The sequence below is a fragment of the Eurosta solidaginis genome, chromosome 5, assembly GCF_040869045.1.
Source record: "Eurosta solidaginis isolate ZX-2024a chromosome 5, ASM4086904v1, whole genome shotgun sequence".
Taxonomy (NCBI): domain Eukaryota; kingdom Metazoa; phylum Arthropoda; class Insecta; order Diptera; family Tephritidae; genus Eurosta; species Eurosta solidaginis.
In genome coordinates, this window is record NC_090323.1 from 59,548,576 (window position 1) to 59,570,883 (window position 22,308).

The 22,308-nt window shown below is 41.2% G+C and overlaps 2 protein-coding genes across 2 annotated transcripts in view; both read right to left on the reverse strand.

Annotated features, from left to right (window-relative positions):
* The window catches only part of Bmcp (uncoupling protein Bmcp mitochondrial), a 106,920-nt gene that overhangs the window by 65,447 nt on the left and 19,165 nt on the right, over positions 1-22,308 (reverse strand). Inside the window, exon 2 of the mRNA XM_067791544.1 lies at positions 14,492-14,639. Within this exon, the coding sequence (XP_067647645.1) occupies positions 14,492-14,639 (148 nt within the window). The remainder of the gene's footprint in view (positions 1-14,491; positions 14,640-22,308) is intronic.
* Positions 193-1,528, reverse strand: LOC137252731 (uncharacterized). The gene is made up of 2 exons (XM_067788800.1): positions 477-1,528; positions 193-405 (listed from the first exon to the last, which is right to left on the reverse strand). The coding sequence occupies exon 1, from the start codon at positions 1,526-1,528 to the stop codon at positions 548-550; it is 981 nt and encodes a 326-aa protein (XP_067644901.1). The 3' UTR covers positions 193-405; positions 477-547.

Genomic DNA, 22,308 nt, shown 5'->3' on the forward strand with positions numbered 1-22,308 from the left:
TAGATATTGACATCAACAACTGGAGTTAAGGAATGATCAACAGGACAATCAATATAACAATGTTGCAAATTATCTGGAACATGAACAATATTATCAATTGAAGACACACTTGAATTTGACTCATTTATTTCCAACTTGAGCTCGTTACAATTTAACATATAAAGTTTAATATTAAATAATTTGAAAAAATCTCTTCCGAGAAGTAATGGCTGAAACAAAATGCTATCCGAAACAATAAATAATGTAATTATTTTAGACTTTCCATTGAGCAAAATCTCACAGTCAATTTTTTCAAAAGCTTTTAGTTTATTGCCACCTAGGCTGTAAAAATTTGATATGATTAATTCATCGGCACTTGTATCAAAGGGCAAAAGCATCTTGCTTATAAGGCTGGCAGGACTACCACTGTCAATCAAAGAAATACACTTCATAAACTTTTTATTGTTCACGTTCCGATTACAAAAAGCAATACTTACAGTTTGATATGGTTCAACATTAGACATGTTATCCTCATGGGTTGGTTCCTCATATACAGCGATCACGGTTTTCATTGGTGGCTGCTTGCACTGATTAAGCATGTGATCTTTGCCGCCGCAGCGGAAGCAGAAGCCTTTAACACGCTTTGGTTCTTTGCACTGAAGTGAGAGGTGTACCCATATTGCGAGCAATTGAAGCATCTTTTGGACGATACTGTCTTACTGCCACCTTCTGAAATCTGCAATTTTTTTGTTGTGTTGTCATTTGTTTTCTTTTTGTCGTATTTAAGCAGAAGTTGCTGAAGCTCATCTAAGTTTTTTGCTGTGTACAATATTGAGGTATAAGCGGTGTTGTCACGCAGACCCTCAATCACTGCATTGATTATTTCATCTTCGTTTAAATTTGCCTGCGCTGCGATCTCCTTTATCGATAGCATATAAGCAATAATGCTTTCATTAGGTGAGCGCCGGCGTGGGTACAGCTCCTGATATACGTCATTAGTCGAGACATTTCGATGAAATTGCTTTACAAGTGCAGCTTTTAACTCGCAATAATTCGATGCAATCGATGTGCGCAGAAAAATGGCCGCTGTACCCGACAACAAGCGATGCATGCACATATATTTAAAATGATCATCTTTGTGTCCAACTTTTACTGCATTTTCAAAATCGTTGATCCACTTTTCCACCGGATATGCGTTATCCCCAGAAAATTTTGGCACCATCCCATCGATATCCATAACGGTGATACGCTGACGTGCACTAGTAGCGTCTAATTCCGACGCTTGCAATTCTTTTTGTAGCAATAGCATTTTCTTGCGTTTCTCTAGCACTGCTATTTGTTCATCCAAGTTTTCTGCATCATCGGTTTCTCCTACATTACCGTCACCATCATGATATTCGCCACCGACAGCAGCAGCAGCAGCAACACCGGAGTCCGAATCGTCTTCTTCCAACAAGGCACGTAGTTGTGACACGGTAGCAGTAGCTGGATACTCAATGCCCACCTTTTGCAGGGCGTTTTGAACCTCCAATTTTGTTAAACGGGTCATGTTCAGACCCCACACCTGATGTAATTTCACAGTTTATAAAATAAAAAGAAGCGAAGCGAAAATGATTTTTTTTCTAAAACTATTTATTATTACGATGGTATTGTATCAGAATAATGTTGGATTTTTTTTAAGCGCGTCTCAATTTGCACAACTGTGCCGTGTCAAAAGCAATCAAAAATTAAAAATTCAAACCACTTGGCGACACAACGAAAGACTCTTTTTCTTTCTTTACATCTTCATGCATACATACACATTACATACGTGGGCATTGAAAATAAGCAATTGGAGAGTTTCCCCTTTTATTCAAAGGCCAACAGTTATTAAGGCTTAACGAAGCATTGCCTTCTTTTTCTCCTTTCGTTGTTTCGCAAGAACTAAGTGTACATATGTATATGGTTGCCATTAGAACAAAAAAAAAAAAAATACACTGCGAGAAATAATATACTTTACACATGGTTTATTCTAAATCTGTCACTCATAAATGTCATTTACATATATCTTAAATGAAAAGTATTGTAACGAATTTAGGGCAATTCCTCTTATTTGCAACCTTCTGCCAATGTTCGTATCGCTAAACTGTTGAATAAAATACTCCAATATTCTGTATTACAAAATGGTCTTTATTAGACTGCTTTGAAAATACTTCACAATTAAGCTTCACTTCGCAACTGATAGCGTGTTTAAAACAAACTGATCCCTGCCTACTCAGCTTTCGCTCCTTTTCTACTCTCTGCTGTCTCGTTCGCATACTTCTAGGCGTTTCTTCCGCTAGAATTTTCTACTTGGTTACCAGCTATACGCGCCGCGTTTGTATCTGTAGGTTATAGCCTCTCGTACAGCCATATGCGCGTCTATATGTGAGTAATGATGATTGCATACTTTTGTGAGTATCTCAGATATATGCATGTGTTTGTGCGTATCTCGCCGCTGCTTGTATGTACATATATGTAGACATAATGATTGATTTGTTTATGTACATACAGTTGACTCCTTAGTATCGGCTTAGAGATGATAGTATCCCTTAGTGTTGCTAATATTCGTCACAGTATTTTATTTTTCCAGTAGAATAAGAAAACTTCGGTCTCGTATTTTTTGATCTCAGATTCTATATATCGAAAAATCTATATCAGGTACTATGCCCACGCTATTATATAGTGTTTATATTACCTCAGCAACATACTTATATTTACTTCACTTGTATTTCAAAGAGGTAAATCGTGATGTGAAAAGCGTGCAGTTGATTACACAGTATTACTACAAAATTGTTCAAGTTGTTATAGCCTGATTTAACACATGACCCCACTCAAGTGATTCAATATTATAATTACATTGCCGGTATAAGCTTATGACAAACTTGCGATATTTCTATAAAACAGCTGATTTAACCAACCTTATGGAAATCAAAGTAACTGGTCAATGGTGCCATACCATAACGCCCTATCCATAACCATACCATACCAACCAATTTGTTTTTGGTTTTCGCCATATCCATAATCTACATAAATATTTCATTTGGTGAATTTATTAATTTTTTGAACATTTATTTTTTATTCCAGGTTAAGTTAAATAATTTGTGCATGATAATTATTGTTTTTTCTTTTTTAATTTTTCTATAATTGAAAAATTGTTTTTTTTTTTTAATTTGGAATAGAAGATAGAAATTTTTTTAGACAACTGCCATAGCTGCGCAGATACATAGATCAATTTCTAAGGTTGCTCAGCTTTCATCATCAGTACATTTCAGCACACTGCGCTTACCATTTAGCTGCACAGCGTTGGTTTGTTTGGTTGATAATTCGCTACTTCTATTCCTCTTTACCAACTATATTGTAACGAATTTAGGAAATTCCGATTTTTATGCACCTTCTGCTAACGTTCGAACCGCTAAACTGTCGAATAAATCACTCCAATATTCAGTATTGCAAACTGGTCTTTATTTAGATTACTTTGGGAGTAGTACTTCACAACCAATAGCGTGTTTAAATCAAACCTGATTAGTTATTGATCAGTTAGCGCTGCTTTTATACTCTCGGTTTCCTCGTTCACCTATTTCTCCCAAGGTCTGGTAATTTCGTGAACAGTTGTGTGTCATGCGTGGTTAGTTACCAGCCATATGCGTGTATATGTGTGAGTAACTACTTCGAATGATGGCTACATATTTGTGTGTGTGAGATATCTCTTCGTCGCCTTCTACATAAGAGTGACTGCTTTATTGTTGTTGTGCATTTATGTAGTAGCAGCTTAGTGATGCTAATATTCGTCACAATATTTTAGCAGCGTTGCGCCATCTGTTGCAAATCACTGATAATGTTGGATTTTTGTTTACTGTCAATTACTTTTTGAAATTTTCATGTACTCTTGGTTTTTTAACAATTGTTTTTCTTTTGATCGGCTATGTATAAAGGATTACAGAATTTTTATCCTCTTCTGCATACAAAATCTTTTCACAAATTTAAGTCTAATTTTAGACGCGTATGTCACATATTAATTGGTTCAGCAAACCTTGCATGTTCGAAATAAAATTATTTAAAACTTATTAAACAGTACATTTAAGTTAAAATAAATAATATCGTTGTGGTTATTGGAGCTTTCCGGCCGATGATTTAAAGACAAAACACAAGTTTTTCTTTTACTCCTACGCGTTTCGATGGGTATTTTCCATCTTCCTCTACACATATTGCATTAAAGCATTGACTCATTTCTGCGTATGCACCTTTTTACAAATTTCGTCAGCCTGTGTAATATTTGGAGCGATTTAACACCAATGGGATACGGTTCGAGCATCTTTTCCTACTAATTAAAATTTTGTCTTTCTACAAATTGGTGGAACCCAGTTTGTATGCCTACTGAGAACGGAATGCAAAAGTAAATGAATTTTTGCTGAGAAGCTACTTGTGGCACTTGCAACATCTCCAGGCAGCAATTAAGCTAGGTCCTAAAAAACTGTCAAGACGATCAATTTATTTTATAACATAATTACTGGTATAGAATTGAGGTATTTGCGGTTGGTGGTCAAGCAAAGTCTGGTAACACTATGGACACATTTAGCCTATGTGGGGTCGTTAACGACCGAGCAGTACAACCTAATACCAATTTCACACAAAAAACTTAATAGAATCACAAGTTTATTTAATAAAATAATTAGGTTTGCCTTTTCACATAGGGTCACTTGCTTCATTAAGCTAACTTCTGACAAGAGCCCCAAAAATATATTTGCATATAAATCAGAAAGTGTTGAAAGATTGTAAGCATATCTTAAATTCCAGACTTATGATGTGGATCTCTATAGATGATAGTTTGAATGAGGTGTTTCTATCTAGTGCTTCGAATAATAGTTCCACACCTTCTAGCAAATACTCTGACGTACCTTTCGAATTTTCAACTGTATCGGAGCTCCATGTCGCTAAATGCCTCAATAATATAAAATCTAACGCTGTTGGCGAAGATGGCTTACCTATTAGATTTTTGCCCTATATCGTCAGCACGCTGACGCACATTATTAATCATTGTATTACGACATCTTGCTTCCCTTATTCGTGGAAAATTGCCTACGTACGTCCCATTGCAAAATATAAGCACGCCTGTTCTCCGGGTGACTTTCGTCCAATCAGTGTTCTTCCCGTCTCGTCGAAAGTTTTTGAGTAAATAATGGCTGAACAAATTACGTCTCACATTACAGCAAAAAGTCTACTTTCCCCTTATCAGTCTGGGCTTAGGGCGGGTCATGGTTGTTCAACAGTTATGGTTAAAATTATGGACGACTTGCGTATTGCTTATGGCAAAGGTGAAATATCCCTCCTATGTTTACTTGACTTCTCTAAAGCGTTCGACTCTGTTGATCATTTATTACTTTGCTCTAAGCTTACGTATTATTATGGATTTGGTAAGGCTGCTATTTGTCTAATGAGGAGTTACTTAACGGATAGGTGTCAAAGAGTCAAGATTGGCGAAGTGTCATCAACAATCAAAACCATAACTTGTGGCGTTCCTCAAAGGTCCACTGCATTTTAGTGTATTTATAAACGATATATTTTTAGCCTGTCGGCATGTAAGTATGCATGCATATGTTGATGACGTTCAGCTGTACCTATCTGGTCGTTTTGATAATATTAATGCAATAACGGTAAAACTGAATGAGGAGTTACTAGCTATCTCACGATGGCCTACACGAAATGGCCTTCAACTTAACTCAAACAAGTCGCATGTCTTACCAGTTTTCAAAAATAAAATAAATCTTACTAGTATTCCTAATATTAATTTAAACAACAACTCTCTTGAAATAGTTGAAAAAATCACCAACTTGGGCTTCATTATTAACACATATTTAAGTTGTGTAAACCACATAAGTTCAGCTGTAGGCAAAGTGTATAGTACTCTACGAAACCTGAGGCAGTCAGCACCGTTTACTCCAATTCATATTCGAAAGAGGCTTTCCCGTCAAATTATTTTGCCTACCCTAACCTACTCTGAACTAGTATATAGCAAGCTTGACTCTCAGTCGGCGCATAAAGTTGATATTGCATTTAATGAAATTACGCGTTATGTATATGGAATACGTAGGTTTGACCACATATCTGCATGGAGAACATCGCTACTGGGATGTGACATCGCTGCCTATTTAAAAGCCAGAAACTGTATAATTCTATTTCGTTTAATGTATACGAAGATTCCAAATTATCTTTATGAAAAACTTATCTTTCCACAATCGGAACGCTGTCTTAACCTCATGTTGCCATATTTTAACCTTAAGAACTCTACTAGAATGTTTTTCATCAATGCTGTTAGAATTTGAAATTCAATACCTGCTGGCATAAAAAGCAAATTGAACGGAAGTAACTTCAAGGATTTCCTATATAAATACTTTTTCACAAATTGAACCATTTACATAATGTACTGTGTACTTATTTTTTGTTACGTGTTTTAATATACATACTTATTGATTGATTTAATTTAATTTATCGTTTTCTTATCGTAAACTATTTTTAACTTATTTCTGGATCTGAGTGTTATTTTTCTGTTGTGCAAAAAGAGATGTAAATCTTACTGTACTAATATTTTAGAAATAAAATTGAATTGAATTGAATCTAAGTGCGCCTACTTTTGTATGGTAATGACCGAAAAAAGACGCATTACTTATTAACTAGTTAACTGGAGCTGGAACAAAAAATGGAAATGTTAAATGAAATTCAGAAAAGAGCAAATGTACTTAAAAAAAAATAAAAATAAAATCAACACGCGATAACCCCAAAGAGATTTTAGCTTATCTTCCAATTTACGTCTAAATTTTAAAGTTCTGATTCTGTAAAGGAAATCTGTGAACAAGAAAACTCACTGGTAAAAGCTTCGTGAGGTTGCGTATGAGTTTTGAATGTCACCACAGTGTACACTGACTTGTTCACAGTTTTACTTTACAGAATCAGTGTTTACACAATTCTTGTATACACTTTAAAACTCACAGATAGTGAATTGAACTCCAGGATAAAACAAATACATATTGTCACGGATATTACCATCACTAAGTTATCCCATCACTAAGGCGATGCTAAGGCCATGCCAAGCAGTATTTACGTTAATAATCAAATCAAGTATACACATATATAAGGCAGCCCAGAGAGATGTCACACACAGATGCATTTACTTATACGCCTATGTGCGCGCGAGAGACTGTAAACTACAAACATTCACATCAATAATTCAATCTTTATGTATCTACATAAACGAAGAAATAATTGCGTCTACACATATGTACCATGTACGAATACAAGCAGCGGAGAGTCAATGCGCAAACACATGCATATATCTGAGAAGTTTGAGAGCTACTGGACTAGTAGATTCTGGAAGCGCCTAAAAGATGTATAAAATTGTGCAATTTTAGTTATAGCTGAGAAGTTTGAGAGCTCATGGACAATGCTAGTACATTCTGGAAAAATGCCAACGAGGAAACCAAAGGGTATAAAAGGCAACAGATGAAGAGGCGCAGTAATTCAGTTTGAGTTGAGCAATCAATCAGTTATTGATTAAGCACGCGATCTGGCGGCCAATAGTAGAGTTTAATTTGAGTTATCAATCAGTTTGGTTATTAAGCCAGCGAGTAGCAAAGTATAAGTGTTATTGTGAAGTACTTTAATAAAGGCCATTTTTTCATTATTCAATATTGGAGTTATTTATTCAACAGTTTAGTGATTCGAACTTAGCAGAGGATTGCAAATAAGAGGATTTGCAAGTAAATTCGTTACAATTGGTGTCAGAAGAGGAATTGTTGAATAAATTCCAGAGGACAACAAGGACATGGCAAAGTTCAGTGAATTGAAGATCCAGCAACTAAAGAAGGAGTTGGAAGCCCGTGGATTGAATACAAGCGGCGTTAAACTCGAACTTCAGGCACGGCTACGAGAGGCAATGGAAGCAAAAGGAATTGATGTGGACGAGTATGTTTTTTATCTTGATGAGGACGAGACAACAACAAAAATTGAAGAGAAAAATGAAACACCGCAGACAATGTGGAAGAACAGAAGACATATATGGCATCGCAACTGGAAGAACAGAAGACATATATGATATCTCAGTTGGCTCAGCAGTTGAAAGCGCAAGAGGATCATATCATCGCAGTTGGAGGGTTTTAGTGAACGACAAGATAAAATGGAAGCTGAGATGGATGCTTTGAAAGATCGGATTCAGCAGTTACAATTAAATCGTCCAGCAGTTTCAGCGAGTAATCCAAAGGTAAAAACACCATCCTTTGACGGTTCTATTCCTTTCCAGGTCTTTAAGCTACAGTTTGAGAAGGCCGCAGCAGTGAACAACTGGAATGTGGAAGATAAAGTTGCCGCACTCTTCGTAGCATTGAAAGGACCAGCTGCCGAAATCTTACAGACTATTCCAGAGTACGAACGGAACGGTTATGACGCATTGATGGCTGCTGTAGAACGGCGATACGGAAGCGAACACAGGAAACAGATATTTCAAATAGAATTGCAAAATCGCTACCAAAAAGCTAACGAGACTTTGCAGGAGTTTGCTTCGGACATTGAAAGATTGGCTCATCTTGCAAATGCGGATGCACCCGTGGAATACACGGAAAGAGTGAAGATTCAGAGCTTTATAAATGACATACGGGACGTCGAAACGAAGCGAGCCACATACGCGAACCCAAAGCAAACATTTTCTGAAACGGTATCCCATGCATTGACTCAGGAAACGGCGTCATTATTGAATAAACCAGCATACAAAGCTCATCGTGTGGAAGTAGAAAGGCCGGAGTGGGTAGATACAATTTTGGAAGCTCTGAAGGGATCACAACAGAAAAATGCCGGAGTTATGAAATGTTTCAAGTGCGGTAACCCAGGTCACATTGCACGTCATTGCAGTAGCAATTCCACTAGTTCCAACAATGTGGGTGGCCGTAAACGCAGAGCTGAAGGAGACGAGCAAATCTCCAAATCCACTCAATCGTTAAACTAAAGCGAGTCAGCCGCAAGGGGCGACAGCTGGCTCCCTCAATTGAATGCCCCATAATCTCTATCTCGCAAATTGGAAGAAGGTCAAGCAATCTTACTGTAGGAGGACATGTGGATGGAAAGGAACGTTTACTAACTGTAGATACGGGTGCATCCCATTCCATCATTCGATCAGATTTAGTCAACAAGAAGATAAGACCATTGCTTGGAGCAAGATTACGTACAGCCACGGGAGAGGACACCCAGGTAATTGGAGAAGTAGAATGTGAAGTAGCAATTGGGAACGTCACGGTACTTCACAATTTTATAGTGGCAGGTATTGTTGATGAAATCATAATTGGAGTGGACTTCTTAATCAACCAAGGCATCAAGATCGATATGCAAAGCAAGACAATGCGATATAAGAACATGGATGTGCCACTTAATTTCGGCTACGAGAGAGGCTACAGCAGTAAACGAGCGCTGGTGGAAGAGAGTCAGCAAATACCACCAAAATCAGAAGCAGTCATCTGGGCAAAGGTAGATGGAGATTGTGGGACAAACAAATTGTGGGTTGTCGAAGCAGCAAATAAATCAGCACTGAACATACTTGTAGGAAAAACCCTGGCTATGACAAAACAAGATGGACGTATTCCGGTAAGAGTACTCAATGAGTTCAAGTCACCATTCAATTTGACCAAAGGAGCTATTTTGGGAAAATGCCAAGAGGCCGAAGTAGTTATTAACTGTGAACAGCTCCAGGAATACGTTTCATCTAGTAATACTGATCTTTCAAATGATATCACGGCATGGACGCATGGGCTAGAGGAAGCCTATCAGAGTAAGGCAAAACAACTGCTCCTAAAGTACGCGAACATATTTGACCAGGATGATTCTAAACCAGGCCGCACCAACGTTGTGAAACACCAAATTGACACTGGAGATGCGAGGCCGATCCGTCAAGCTCCACGTAGTGTTCCACTGGCGAAGCGGGAAGTTGTGAGTCAAATCATTCAAGAAATGAGCGACAGCGGCGTCATCGAACTATCAGCTAGTCCATGGAGCTCCCCGGTAGTACTTGTAAAAAAAGAAGGATGGAAAAATGAGGTTTTGCGTGGACTACCGGAAGTTGAATGACGTAACGAAAAAGGATAGCTACCCATGCCAAGAATTGACGACACTCTGGACTCGCTATCTCGTACGAAATGGTTTTCCACGCTGGACTTGAAAAGCGGCTACTGGCAAGTGGAGGTGAAGGAGGAAGATAAAGAGAAAACAGCCTTCAGTGTCGGTGATGGTCTTTGGCAATTTACAGTCATGCCTTTTGGACTTTGTAATGCACCAGCTACTTTTGAGAGACTCATGGATCAGGTACTGAAAGGACTACATTGGAAAACATGCTTGGTGTACCTGGACGACATCATCGTATTGGGCAAGAACTTTGATGAACATCTTAAGAACTTGGAGGAAGTTTTCCAGAGAATAGCTGGCGCTGGTCTGAAGTTAAGTCCCAAAAAGTGTGCGCTGTTTAAAAAGGAAGTCAATTATTTGGGTCACAAGGTAACGACAGAGGGCATCTGCACTGCGAACGAAAAAATAGAGGCTGTAAATGATTGGCCAAGACCACAGAACCTACATGAATTGAGAAGTTTTCTTGGGCTGTGCACATATTACCGCCGATTTGTACCAAATTTTTCCAGCGTATCCCATAGCCTCCATGAGCTTACAAGAAAAAACAAAGCTTTTGAATGGAAGAAGGAGCAAGAAGTGGCTTTCCAAACATTGAAGGAGCGTTTGTGCACTGCCCCAATGTTAGCATATCCGATTCCAGGAGCAACATTTATTCTAGATACAGATGCGAGTGGATATGCTATAGGAGGCGTTTTATCACAACTGGTCGATGGACAGGAGAAGGTAGTTGCATATTACAGCCGTTCGATTGGAAAACCAGAGAAGAACTACTGTGTTGCGCGGAGAGAGCTGTTGGCATTGGTAGAGTGCATTAAACATTTTCACAAATACCTCTACGGCCAGCGATTCCGTGTCAGGACAGATCACGCAGCGTTGAAATGGCTTCTGCAGTTCCGTAATCCGGAAGGACAATTGGCACGGTGGATCGAGCGACTACAAAGCTACGACTTTTCCATTGAGCATCGAAAAGGTAGTACCCATGGAAATGCTGATGCAATGTCACGAAGACCATGTAGTTTGGAATGCAAGCACTGTTCAAAAGCCGAGGCTAAAGAAGACATTATAGATGTCCGGCTAATGAATATAACATGTACAGATGAATGGGACAAGGAACAGCTAAGAAAGTGCCAGCTAGAAGATGCAGATCTGTCACGTGTTATGCAAGGGCTCGAACGAAATGAAAGACCAAACAGAGAAGAGATGTCAGCAGAGAGCCCCATTGCGAAGTCATATTGGGCACAGTGGAACAGTTTAGAATTGATATCCGGTTGCCTTCATCGAGTATGGGAGAGTGAGGATGGTAAAAACAAGAATAAACTGATAGTTGTTCCCAGAAAGAGGATTCCTGACGTGCTCAGCGAGCTGCATAATGGTCCAAGCGGAGGTCATCTTAGAATCACGAAGACGCTCGAGAAGATTAAACAGATATTCTATTGGTTTGGTTGCCGTCAGTCGGTCACTGAGTGGATTGCGAACTGCGAGGTTTGTAGCAGAGCGAAAGGGCCCAGAACACGAAGTCATGGCCAGATGAAGCAATATAACTCAGGTGCGCCATTTGAAAGGATCGCCATGGATGTCGCAGGTCCATTTCCTACTAGCAACCGCGGAAACAAATACGTACTGGTGGTTATGGATTATTTCAGTAAATGGCCAGAGGTATACTCAATCCCAAACCAAGAAGCAGAAACAGTAGCAGAAGTGGTTAAAAACGAATGGGTTGCAAGGTATGGTGTACCAATGGAGTTACATTCTGACCAAGGCAGGAATTTCGAATCAGCTGTGTTCCAGAAAATGTGTAAGTCATTGGGAATTCGAAAAACACGGACAACTGCATTGCATCCTCAATCCGATGGTATGGTAGAACGATTCAATAGAACATTGGAGGAGCACTTAAGGAAAGTAGTAGACAAGTACCATAAAGAATGGGATACCCGCATACCATTATTCTTGATGGCTTACCGATCAGCAGTGCATGAGACAACGGGCCAAACCCCTGCAAAAGTAATTTTTTGCAATGACCTTAGACTGCCAGCTGATTTGAAGTTTGGGATAGATGCCAATGCGGAGAGAAATGTCAGGAAATCCACTAGTGATTTGGAAGAAGAGCTAAGAGAAATACATGATCTGATAAGGCAACGAACAAAGATTATGAGTGACAAGATGAAAGCCAGATATGATAAAGCAATTAATTCAGAAGGTTTTCAGGAAGGAGATTTGGTGCTGTTATACAACCCACAACGTAAAAAAGGTTTGTCCCCGAAATTGCAGTGTAATTGGGAAGGCCCATACAAAGTTGTAAAACGGATCAACGATGTAGTGTACCGCATACAAACCATCGGTAAACCACGAAACAAAATGAAAGTGGTCCATTTGGAAAGGCTGGCAACGTTTAGATCGAGAGATTTGTCTGATCGGGACGATCAATGCGGAAACACATGCATATATCTGAGAAGTTTGAGAGCTACTGGACTAGTAGATTCTGGAAGCGCCTAAAAGATGTATAAAATTGTGCAATTTTAGTTATAGCTGAGAAGTTTGAGAGCTCATGGACAATGCTAGTACATTCTGGAAAAATGCCAACGAGGAAACCAAAGGGTATAAAAGGCAACAGATGAAGAGGCGCAGTAATTCAGTTTGAGTTGAGCAATCAATCAGTTATTGATTAAGCACGCGATCTGGCGGCCAATAGTAGAGTTTAATTTGAGTTATCAATCAGTTTGGTTATTAAGCCACTCGCTGGCAAAGTATAAGTGTTATTGTGAAGTACTTTAATAAAGGTCATTTTCCATTATTCAATATTGGAGTTATTTATTCAGTAGTTTAGTGATTCGAACTTAACAGAGGATTGCAAATAAGAGGATTTGCAAGTAAATTCGTTACAATATAATAAAAAAAAATTTCATGACAACCAATAGTTTCGACTTTTATTTATGCACTTAGGCCCGTTTTTCAGTACAATTTCAACTCCGTTTGTCAGTTAAACTACGCTTAAACTTATTATTCCGTTTTTCAGTCTACTTTAACTGAAGTTAAAGCTGAGCTTAAGCGGCCGATCTGGCAGAGTTAAACTCTAGTTAACTTTTCGGTGATTTGCGTGCGTTAGAAATGGCGTCGAATATACCAAACAAGCATTTGGGCTTGAGTATCATTAGAGCTCATGTTGATAACTAGGCATACTTCTAAAATCTCAAGAGTTGTTTCGAAACAGTGGCTCAACTCGAGAATCATAGCGTACTCAGCAAAGGAGGGAATTTTTTATAAAGCAAAAAATACTACTACTTAAGTTGAAACAATTTAATTAACAACTTGTAGTTCTTTGACTGGACTTAAATGTAAGATTTATTACTACAGCAATTTCACGAAAATAAAATCAAATAAATGTAATTTAAAACATAAGTAAATGTGACGCGCTAACCTCCGAAGAGATTTTAAGCCGAGTTTCTCTTCCAATTTTCGTCTTGCCCATTTTAATTTTTCCTACAAATTGGCGGGACCGGACCTACTTGTTTTATGCCGACTCCGAACGACATCTGCAAGGCAGATGGGTTTTCACTGAGAGCTTTTCATGGCAGAAATATAAACGGAGTGCTTGCCAAACACTGCCGAGGGGCAACCCCGCTTAGAAAAACTTTCTACTAATTGAAAAACCTTGTTTATAAAATTTTGATATTGCTTTGCCCGGGGCGTGAACCCAGGATCTTCGGTGTGGTAGGCGGAGCACGCTACATCACACCACGGCGGCTGCCTATATAAAACAGGTGAATATTTCTCACAATGAACAGCTGTTGGTTTTGGTGGTACCACCTTGGAGATTTTTTTCAACTCCATATGCACAATGCATCGCAGGATATCCACTGGAGAATGTTCACTTCAGAACTGTACATTTATTAATTGGAATATATTAATGACGTTGGGAATCAATTCGAACACTTTTAATTTTATAAAACTTATCAAAGGTTGGATAGTGATTGGAGAATGAAATTGGATATCAACTCGAGAACTATATGGTTTAAGCATAATTATATAATGATGTTGGATATCACTTCTGGAACTATATATATAAATTCTGCTGGAGAATTTTTTTCCATGTTTGTTGGGTATACAAAATCCAGCTGTTGCCGTATCTACAAATTATCTAGATAATAAAAAAACCAATGTTGCCGCACAAAAAAGCATACCCCAAAGGCGGCCTTAAATTGTGACTGAAAAACTGCTCAGTAGTTTAACTGGAGTTTAAATTTGACTAGAGTTTAAGCAAACTTAGTTTAAGCTTAGCTTAACCATCTCCTGAAAAACCGGGCCTTAAAGTTGGATATACATTTATAAGTATACTCACCCCGAGTATAATGCACGTAATCCTTCCTCTTGAGAGATTTTAATAAAAGCATCCGTCATGCCACGATATCGTAATTGCGAAAATGTTTGATCAATTTTTTGACCTTGTATTTGGAGGCGCGTTTTTGTGGTATCAATGGGAAAAGTGCCTGTGGTGAAAAGCAAGAGAAAGATCAACAAAAATGTTTTTATCAAAATATTCAAATATGTATGTACTAGCCTTTACCCGCGGCCCCGTCCGCAAGGAGAAAATAAAATATATCTGCTATTCAAGTTAGCCTGCTTATAAAGTTATCTGTTTAAAAATTATTTTTGTCTAATGTATTTTATTTTTGTAATTTAGTAAAAAAAAGGAACTAAATGAGAAGATAAGCTGAAAGGCACGCTTTCATGAATAGTACAATACAGTTTTTTCGAATTAAAAAAAAAATACATTTTGCTTCTAAATTAAATTAACTGATATGAGAGGGGTGAAAGAATTACTACTCATAGAACAAAGGAGTGAAACTACAATTAGATAAAACCAAAGAGAATTTTTTAAATGAAAATAGTGTTGCTTTTTCGGGTATTTAGTTGGTTAAAATATTACAAAAAGTGTAATTATAGTTAAAACAATTCGTTACAGGATTCATTTAAAACACTCAAAAATAGATAAAACATACCGAATTTTAATTTGGAATAATTTGCAGCAAATCCATGGCCATAAAAGCTCATAATTTAAAAAGGCATGTGTGCTGAACTACCGGTTGCGAAGAGACCTAAAATGATCCCAGAAGGGTTCCACAATGATACTAACGAAATGATGCCGACGGGAATCTGGACAAATCCTGAAAATCATCCAGAAATTAACAAGGAGGGGTCCCCAAATGATTCCGAAATAGTCCCGAAATGACCCTGATGGGATCCCGAACGGATCCCGAAACGCATCCAGAATTGATGCCGAGAGGGTCCCCATATGATCCCGTAATATTGCAGAAAAATTCACGAGGTGACCCCTAAAGGGTCCCTAAATGATTCCGAAATAGTCCCGATAAAATGCCGAAATTACCCTGATGGGTTCCCGTACAGATCCCGAAACCCATCCAGAAATGATGCCGGAAGGGTCCCCAAATAATCCCATATTAGTCGAGAAAGTCTTGAAACGACCCCGACGGGATCCCCGACGCATCCCGAAAACCATCCAGAAATGATGCCGGGAAGGTCCCTAAATGATCGCGAAATAGTCCCGAAAATATCCAAAATAACCCCGACGGAATCCCGGACGGATCCCGAAAACTATACAGAAATGATCCCGGAAGGGTCCCAAAATGAACCCGAAATAGTGCCGAAGAAGTCCCGAAATGACCCTGATGGGATCCCGAAACGCATCCAGAATTGATGCTGAGAGGGTCCCCATATGATCCCGTAATATTGCAGAAAGTCACGAAATGACCCCTAAAGGGTCCCCAAATGATCCCGTATTAGTCCCGAAAAAGTCGCGAAATAACCCCGTCGGGTTCGCAAACGGATCCCGAAAACCATCCAGAAATGATGGCAGAAAGGTCCTCAAATGATCCCCTAATAGTCCCGAAATGATCTCGGGCGGATCCCGGACGGATCCCGAAAACCATCCAGAAATGATGCCGAAAGGGTCCACAAATTATCTCATATTAGTCGAGAAAGTCTTGAAATGACCCCGACGGGATCCCCGACGCATCCCGAAAACCATCCAGAAATGATGCCGGAAGGGACCCCAAATTATCCCGAAAAATCCCAAAATGACCCCGACGGAAAACCGGACGGATCCCGAAAACTATCCAGAAATGATGCCGGAAAGGTCCTCAAATAATCCCCTAATAGTCCTGAAATGATCCCGGACGGATCCCGAGAACCATCCAGAAATGATGCCGAAAGGGCCCCAACATGAACCCGTCGGGATCCCGGACGAACCCCGAAAACCATCCAGAAATGATGCCGGAAGGGACCCCAAATGATCCCGAAAAGTCCCGAAATGATTGCGACGGGATCCCGGACGAATACCAAAAACCATCCAGATTTGATCCCGGTAGGTACCTCAAATGATCCCGAAATAGTCCCGAAATTACCCCGTCGAGACCCCGACGGATCCCGGAAACTATGCAGAAACGATGCCGGAAAGGTCCTCAAATGATCCCCTAATAGTCCCGAAATGATGCCGAAAGGGCCTCCAAATAATCCCCTATTAATCGAGAAAAAATCCCGAAATAACCCCGACGGGATCCCGGACGGATCCCGAAAACCATCCAGAAAGGATGCCGAAAGGGTCCCCAAATAATCCCGTATTAGCCGAGAAGAAGTCCCGAAATGACCCTGACGGGATCCCGGACGGATCCCGAAAACCATCCAGAAATGATGCCGCAAGAGTGTCCCAAATGATACCGTATTAGTCGAGAAAAAGTCCCGAAATGACCCCGACGGTATCCCAGACGAACCCCGGAAACTATGCAGAAATGATGCCGGAAAGTTCTTCAAATGATCCCCTAATAGTCTCGAAATGATCCCGGACGGATCCCGAAAACCATCCAGATATGATGCCGGAAGGCACCGCAAATTATCCCGAAAAAGTCCCGAAATGACCCCGTCGGGATCCCGAAAACCATCCAGAAATGATGCCGGAAGGGACCCCAAATGATCCCGAAAAAGTCCCGAATGACCCCGACGGGATCCCGGACGGATCCCGAAAACCATCCAGAAATGATGCCGGAAGGGACCCCAAATGATCCCGAAAAAGTCCCGAAATGACCCCGACGGGATCCCGGACGGATCCTGAAAACCATCCAGAAATGATGGTGGAAGGGACCCCAAATGATCCCGAAATGACCCCGTCTGGATCCCGGACGGGTCCAGAAAAAATTTCCAGAAATGATTTTCCCAAATGATCCCCTAATAGTCCCGAAATGACGCTGACGGGATCGCGGACGGATCCTGAAAACCATCCAGAAATTATGCCGAAAGGGTCCCCAAATGATCCCATGTTAGTCGCGAAAAGTACCGAAATGACCCCGACGGGATCCCGGAGGGATCCCCAAAACCATATAGAAATGATGAAGGAAGGTACCCCAAATGATTCCGAAAAAGTCCTGAAATGACCCCGGCGGGATCACGGACGGATCCCGAAAACCATCCAGAAATGATGCCGGAAGGGACCCCAAATGATCCCGAAAAAGTCCCGAAATGACCCCGACGGGATCCCGGACGGATACCGAAAAACATACAGAAATGATGCCGAAAGGATCCCCAAATGATCCCGTATTAGTCGCGAAAAAGTCCCGAAATCACCCCGACGTGATGCCGGACGAATCCCGAAGACCATCCAGAAATGATCCCTAAAGGGACCCAAAATAACCCCGAAAAAGTCCCGTAATGATCCCGGAATAGTCCCGAAAATGTCCCAAAATAACCCCGACGGATCCCGAAAACTATACAGAAATGATCCCGGAAGGGTCCCAAAATGATCCCGAAATAGTCCCGAAAAAGTACCAATATTACCCCGACGGGATCCCGGACGGATCCCGAAAACCATCCAGAAATGATGCCGGAAGGGTCCACAAATGATCGCGAAATAGTCCCGAAATGATTCCGGAATAGTCCCGAAAACGTCCCAAAATAACCCCGACGGGATCCCGGACGGATCCCGAAAACTATACAGAAATGAACCCGGAAGGGTCCCAAAATGATCCCGAAATAGTCCCGAAAAAGTACCAAAATTACCCCGGCGGGATCCCGGACCGATCCCGAAAACCATCCAGAAATGATCCCGGAAGGGTCTCGATATGACCCTTACGGGATTACAAATAAGGTGAAGCTAATTATAAAACCATGTTAATAAGGCAGCAGGCGCATTGGAGCGAATGAAAAGTTACATAGAAAGATAAAGGTAAAGGTAATAAAAGCGTGCTAATAAAAACAATTTAAGGAGGGCGGATGGCGGGAGTAAAAGGAGAGGACCACTGATCGTTCCTCCAAAATTGTCTAGATCTCGATCTGTATGTGCCAGATACCAAAAACTATTGATTTAGGAGAAAATGTATATTGAGTTATAACAATTTATAGATTTTACACCAGTTGGGGAGATAAAGGGGGGGAGGGCGTAGGGTGTCACTGCTTACTTTGTAAGCCCTCGACTTATTTGACCCCTTGAGTTTGTGATATTGGTGAAGGCCAGTATACGCAAAGTTATAATGTGTAAAAATTATTAAAAAGTAATTGCTCGAAGGGGTCGTGGGACCCCCACCCCTCTTTCCATGTTCGAAAAAAATTTCGCTAGTAGACTATTGACTGTGTCCCAAATTTCATCAAAATCTGTGTAGCCATTCTGGCATGATTCGGTCGCAAAGACGAAAAAATATAATAATTAAATTATAACTGTTTCTAGGGGGCGGGGACCACGCCCCTTTTGAAAAATATATAGCTAGTAGATCCTTCTAGACTATTGGCTATATGTCTGCCAAATTTCATCCAAATCCTTCCAGCCGTTCTTGCGTGATTGAGTCAGAAAGACAAACGTCTGGACAAACATCCAAACATCCAAACTTTGCCATTTATAATATATGTATATTATTGGCGGCCTCCGTGGTGTGATGGTAACGTGCTCCGCCTATCACACCGTATGCCCTGGGTTCAACTCCCGGGCAAAGCAACATCAAAATTTTAGAAATAAGATTTTTCAATTAGAAGAAAATTTTTCTAAGCGTGGTCTCCCCTCGGCAGTGTCTGGCAAAGCGCTCCGATTGTATTTCTGCCATGAAAAGCTCTCAGTGAAAACCGACTGGATCCCGGACGGATCCCCAAAACCATATAGAAATGATGAAGGAAGGTACCCCAAATGATTTCGAAAAAGTCCTGAAATGACCCCGACGGGATCCCGGACGGATCCCGAAAACCATCCAGAAATGATGCCGGAAGGGACCCCAAATGATCCCGAAAAAGTCCCGAAATGACCCCGACGGGATCCCGGACGGATTCCGAAAAACATTCAGATATGATGCCGGAAGGCACCGCAAATGATCCCGAAAAAGTCCCGAAATGACCCCGTCGGTATCCCGGACGGATCCCGAAAACCATCCAGAAATGATGCCGGAAGGGACCCCAAATGATCCCGAATGACCCCGACGGGATCCCGGACGGATACCGAAAAACATCCAGATATGATGCCGGAAGGCCCCGCAAATGATCCCGAAAAAGTCCCGAAATTACCCCGTCGGGATGCCGGACGGATACAGAAAACCATCCAGAAATGATGTCGGAAAGGTCCTCAAATGATCACCTAATAGTCCCGAAATCACCCTGACGGGATCCTGGACGCATCCCGAAAACCATCCAGAAATGATGCCGGAAAGGTCCCCAAATGATCCCGTATTAGTCGAGAAAAAATCCCGAAATGACCCGACGGGATCCCGAACGGATCCCGAAAACCATACAGAAATGATGCCGGAATGGACCCCAAATGATCCCGAAATTACCCCGACGGGATCCCGGACGGATCCCGAAAACCATCCAGAAATGATGCCGGAAGGGACACCAAATGATCCCGAAAAAGTCCCGAAATGACCCCGACGGGATCCCGGACGGATCCTGAAAACCATCCAGAAATGATGGTGGAAGGGACCCCAAATGATCCCGAAAAAGTCCCGAAATTACCCCGTCGGGATCCCGGACGGGTCCAGAAAAAATGTCCAGAAATGATTTTCCCAAATGATCCCCTAATAATCCCGAAATGACGATGACGGGATCGCGGACGGATCCTGAAAACCATCCAGAAATTATGCCGAAAGGGTCCCCAAATGATCCCATGTTAGTCGCGAAAAGTCCCGAAATGACCCCGACGGGATCCCGGACGGATCCCCAAAACCATATAGAAATGATGAAGGAAGGTACCCCGAATGATTCCGAAAAAAGTCCTGAAATGACCCCGGCGGGATCACGGACGGTTCCCGAAAACCATCCAGAAATGATGCCGGAAGGGACCCCAAATTACCCCGACGGGATCCCGGACGGATACCGAAAAACATACAGAAATGATGCCGAAAGGATCCCCAAATGATCCCGTATTAGTCGCGAAAAAGTCCCGAAATCACCCCGACGTGATGCCGGACGAATCCCGAAGACCATCCAGAAATGATGCCTAAAGGGACCCAAAATAACCCGAAAAAGTCCCGTAATGACGCCGGAATAGTCCCGAAAATGTCCCAAAATAACCCCGACGGATCCCGAAAACTATACAGAAATGATCCCGGAAGGGTCCCAAAATGATCCCGAAATAGTCCCGAAAAAGTACCAAAATTACCCTGACGGGATCCCGGACGGATCCCGAAAACCATCCAGAAATGATGCGGAAGGGTCCACAAATGATCGCGAAATAGTCCCGAAATGATTCCGGAATAGTCCCGAAAACGTCCAAAATAACCCCGACGGGATCCCGGACGGATCCGAAAACTATACAGAAATGATCCCAGAAGGGTCCCAAAATGATCCCGAAATAGTCCCGAAAAAGTACCAAAATTACCCCGGCGGGATCCCGGACCGATCCCGAAAACCATCCAGAAATGATCCCGGAAGGGTCTCGATATCACCCTTACGGGATTACAAATAAGGTGAAGCTAATTATAAAACCATGTTAATAAGGCAGCAGGCGCATTGGAGCGAATGAAAAGTTACATAGAAACATAAAGGTAAAGCTAATAAAAGCGTGCTAATAAAAACAATTTAAGGAGGGCGGATGGCGGGAGTAGAAGGAGAGGACCACTGATCGTTCCTCCAAAATTGTCTAGATCTCGATCTGTATGTGCCAGATACCAAAAACTATTGATTTAGGAGAAAATGTATATTGAGTTATAACAATTTATAGATTTTACACCAGTGGGGAGATAAAGGGGGGAGGGCGTAGGGTGTCACTGCTTACTTTGTAAGCCCTCGACTTATTTGACCCTTGAGTTTGTGATATTGGTGAAGGCCAGTATACGCAAAGTTATAATGTGTAAAAATTATTAAAAAGTAATTGCTCGAAGGGGGTCGTGGGACCCCCACCCCTCTTTCCATGTTCGAAAAAAATTTCGCTAGTAGACTATTGACTGTGTCCCAAATTTCATCAAAATCTGTGTAGCCATTCTGGCATGATTCGGTCGCAAAGACGAAAAAATATAATAATTAAATTATAACTGTTTCTAGGGGGCGGGGACCACGCCCCTTTTGAAAAATATATAGCTAGTAGATCCTTCTAGACTATTGGCTATATGTCTGCCAAATTTCATCCAAATCCTTCCAGCCGTTCTTGCGTGATTGAGTCAGAAAGACAAACGTCTGGACAAACATCCAAACATCCAAACTTTGCCATTTATAATATATGTATATTATTGGCGGCCTCCGTGGTGTGATGGTAACGTGCTCCGCCTATCACACCGTATGCCCTGGGTTCAACTCCCGGGCAAAGCAACATCAAAATTTTAGAAATAAGATTTTTCAATTAGAAGAAAATTTTTCTAAGCGTGGTCTCCCCTCGGCAGTGTCTGGCAAAGCGCTCCGATTGTATTTCTGCCATGAAAAGCTCTCAGTGAAAACCGACTGGATCCCGGACGGATCCCCAAAACCATATAGAAATGATGAAGGAAGGTACCCCAAATGATTTCGAAAAAGTCCTGAAATGACCCCCGACGGGATCCCGGACGGATCCCGAAAACCATCAGAAATGATGCCGGAAGGGACCCCAAATGATCCCGAAAAAGTCCCGAAATGACCCCGACGGGATCCCGGACGGATTCCGAAAAACATTCAGATATGATGCCGGAAGGCACCGCAAATGAT